General features: G+C 39.7%; 1 protein-coding gene across 1 annotated transcript in view; it reads left to right on the top strand.

Annotated features, from left to right (window-relative positions):
• The window catches only part of EAF2 (ELL associated factor 2), a 24,933-nt gene extending 21,818 nt beyond the window's left edge, over positions 1 to 3,115 (top strand). The window contains exon 6 of the mRNA XM_019522586.1: positions 2,272 to 3,115. Within this exon, the coding sequence (XP_019378131.1) occupies positions 2,272 to 2,318 (47 nt within the window). The 3' untranslated portion in view covers positions 2,319 to 3,115. The remainder of the gene's footprint in view (positions 1 to 2,271) is intronic.
• Positions 3,116 to 3,900: the final 785 nt, after the last annotated feature.

Here is a 3,900-nt window from a genome sequence, read left to right as displayed (position 1 = left end):
TTTGGGGAATGATTTAAAAACAAATCAAGTATGCGGAAGCTGTTTTCAAGGCCACGTAACCATCAGGTGTAACTTGTATAGCTTCATTTCTAGGAAGTAGCATGTGACAGTGCGCTAGTGCTGGCGCATACTTTTTTTGTGATGCTAATGTGTGATGAACTAAGTCTACTGCGCATTAGCATGGGTTTTGTCTGCCACGCTAATGCTCAGTAATAGTCTACTAAGCTTGAAGTGTCTTGTAGATGTGCCCACTGTGTACTACCACTACAGCAAATTGAAAACCACTGCCATGGAAATGAAAGGCTGCATTGGCATCATGGACAAAACTCATTTTTTGTGAAAAGGGAAGAGATTAAGAACAACAGTTGGGGATCTGCTTGCATGGGAGATAGTGTGATAGTCATTTTTTAATTTTTTTTTTAGGACTTAAGATCTTTTCCCTTTTGATTTTATAAATGCACAATTGTATCCATCTTAATGGAGTGTGTTTTTCTTAAGTAATTGGTCTTGAATAATCGTATTTTGAATAAATGACCCACTTTTATTTTTTTTTAAATGTGCTACCTTATTTTTATAAAGAAGCAGTTCACATTTCATATATGCCTTAATGTTGGACCTGCAAACGTTTTTATTTGTGTGTTTTATTTTTAAGAACTTCCCAATCTTACCTTTTCTTCCTCCCTTTTTTTTAAAAATCCATGATGTGTTGTAACCAAACTCTTTTCTGTGGTTAATGTCTGATGTAGTATGCTGCACAGGATCACATTGTAACTATTTTCAGAGCTACTGCCTGGTGGAAGACAAAAGAAATGTAAACACAGCCATGCCAACGGGACTTCAGAGATTTACTGGCAGAAGTGATAATCACCCATCCATGCATGCCCTTTTTGTCAGCCCTGACTCCCACAATAACTTCTTACTTACTGTTGAAGATTACTGTAATAGAAGAATTGGACAGCACACTGTGTAGTCAGCTTCGTTAGTCACTTTTCTCTGTTTTTAGGACCTTTTATATAGCAATAGGGAGTTATTTCCCACCCCCTGCTTCATTTAAAAGAAAAGAAAAAAAAGGAACATTGGCATGGCTACGCATGTAGAGTAGGTGTAACATCTCTCAGGGCAGGGGAACTTTACACAGTGAGTTAAATTGCTGGTTTTGAATTTCTTAGGGGAAAATCGATACTTATTTAGGTAGGAAAACTCATTTCCAGGTGTACAGACAGCTGTTGTAAGTGTAAAAGGGTGCGTCTAAATGAGTGCGCATGTGCAGCATCGGGCACCACAGACCCACCTGTGGGACCGGAAACTGCACATGCCACGTGCAGGCATTTGCTGTGCTGCTAATTTGTCACGTGGCGGGATTTTTTGAGACTGGGAAATTCTGGTGTCAAAAAACCCATGCCTGGAAAAAAAAGCATGTGGTGGTAGTGTGCGCCATCCAAAACTGGAGTCTGGCTGCCTGTAGCCATAATCCGGTTGCCAGCCAGGCTCCGCATGCCAGATCGCCGCTGCTGGAGCCCCAGGAAGCTCCCAGGACCCCAGGTAAGGCTGCTGGGGGCAGCCCAGGTGGTGGCTCCAGCCTCCCTAACACCGCCCTCCCCCAGGGGGCAACTTGATGCGTGCATACATAAGCATTCCCCAGGGACAGGTAGCAGCACAACTATGTGCCACTGCTATTTGTCCCCAGGGAAACGTGCACTCATCTGGATGCACCTAAAGTGCCTCTTCTCACTTCCCCTAAAATGCTTTGTTTTCCCCTTGAAAACACCTGCCATGTTTTTAGTAAGAGCGTGTATATTTCTCTGATCTTTAATAATGTTCTCATCCTCTTTAAAACGGTACCAGCAAGCAGCATTTCAAAGGTGCATCAAGCAGCTTGTCTTGATTGTGACGTGACTTTGTTCTCCAGCTGATCTAAGCCTTTGGGTGCAGCTCCCAACAATGACTCCTATTGTTTTTCACAAAGCTGCATTGACACCAGTTTTCCTGCTTGTGAAGTATCAAAAGGTGGGTGGGAAAGGTACCTAGGTCTGTTGTGACCTGTGAATTGAATTGACCCTGTGCATGGCAAGCAGATGGGTGGGTTACATGAGTAATGGAGGGCAGTTATACTTGATAAAAATGATGGAGCCCTCAGACTACCTACCACTCCAATGGTTCAGAGAATGAATGAGTGCTAAACCAATGAAGTATTTTTATATGAGCTAATAAAAAAATAAGTAAGTCTTGGTTTTAATAGAAGTAATTCAATCACTTTCTCTTCCATTTTAGGAAATGACTTGCAGCTGAGTGAATCTGGAAGCGACAGTGATGACTGATCAAGTCCTTTGGCCTTAAAGTCAAGATGCATCACCTTTCTTTACTGAAGATGTCTTAGCATCTGTTTTGCACTAAGATTAGATTACGCAAGACTGAAATGAATGTTCTCAGCTTTTGATAAAGAGACATCTTAATTTTCTACTGACACATCATATCTGATACAGCAGCATTGATATCGGGCCAGTGCTATGGTTACTTGTTTCTCTTCCAAATTACTGTATTTACAGTATAAATTCTTCTGATCTGATTTTTTTTTTTTTTGCCTCAACCTGTTGTACTTGAAATGATTTGTAACAGCTAGTGACTTTATATAATAAACAAGTTATGGGAGTGGAGGAATCTCTAATATTTATAGAGGCAAGTTTCCCTCTTGTCCTCAGAATTAAATGCTGATCTCATAACTTTTCTTTGGGTTGGGGGAGGGGCGAGCAGCTAAAGCAGATCTGCTGGGTAAGCTATACTTTTTGTTCTGTTCACGGCTCATAAGGTTTAAGAAAACTGCTGAATAATGTGGTCCACAAGTGCAGTTACAGTCCACAACACAGTTGTTGAATGCCACATTACTGAATTCTTAACTTCATTGTATTATAGGACTTTATATTTCAAGACTCCTAGGGAGACCAATAAGTTGCCTTGCCTTTACTTTATACAACTTGGACTGCAATCTTTTTTGTGTATCTAAATTTAGATAAAAGCAGACAGCCATGAGTTTCCTTCACTTAATTCTGTAACTCAGATGATTTCTTTTGTAGGATATAAAGAAAGTAATTTAATAAAGCAATATTTATCATTTTAATGAGACTCGTTTGTTTTTATTGAACAAAAAGTGCTATGGCCTAATTTTTTTTTAAGCCTCTTGAAAACACTTGAGTTGGATAAATGATCATAGAAGTTGAGTGAAGTTTAGGGAACAGTTCTCAAGATTAATTTTAGAATAGAAGAGGGTATGTACACTCTGTGTGTGTTGCAAAAAGTACCAATTATAGGAAATGGCAACAAAAATCATCATGCAGAGAAGCATTATAGATATCCAAGTAGGTTACAATCATGGTCATTTTCATAGCTTATGCCAGAAGTATTGCCAGTAAATAGTACTGTATCTGAAGGAGAGAGAGAAACAAATCTTTGTCTCATTCATTACTGATGAGTGAAGAATTTATTTTAAAAGCTGTTGAACAAGTAATTAAAAGCTCTGCAAAGTCTTTGGGAAGAAGATCACAATTCCACCTCGTCCACAAAGTTATCCTTGCTGCTAGCCAAGTTCAAAGTAGCAAATATTTGAGGGAACAGATTTATCTTGTCATGATGCATCTTAAGTCTCATAATGAAGTCTGCCATCTCTTTCTTCAGACTGAGGCGATTATTTCAGTCACAGTTCCCTGCCTAAACAGTAGGAGCAAAATGCTTTATCAAAGGCCTGATTTGTCAGAAGTGAAACATCTCATCTCTTCAGTTCCTGTACAAAATGGATGGTATTAGCCCAGTTCTTGTTCTCAAGCTGTTGGGACTGTTGATGTCTGGATGCTCGGTGGAAACCACGTTGCCCCTTGTAACTAGTTCAATCACAAACAGACATTGTGC

Source organism: Gavialis gangeticus, unplaced genomic scaffold (assembly GCF_001723915.1).
Source record: "Gavialis gangeticus isolate Ggan-Ray unplaced genomic scaffold, GavGan_comp1, whole genome shotgun sequence".
Taxonomy (NCBI): domain Eukaryota; kingdom Metazoa; phylum Chordata; order Crocodylia; family Gavialidae; genus Gavialis; species Gavialis gangeticus.
The sequence above is the reverse complement of the archived record's forward strand: the minus strand, read 5'-3'. Positions and strand labels throughout refer to the sequence as shown.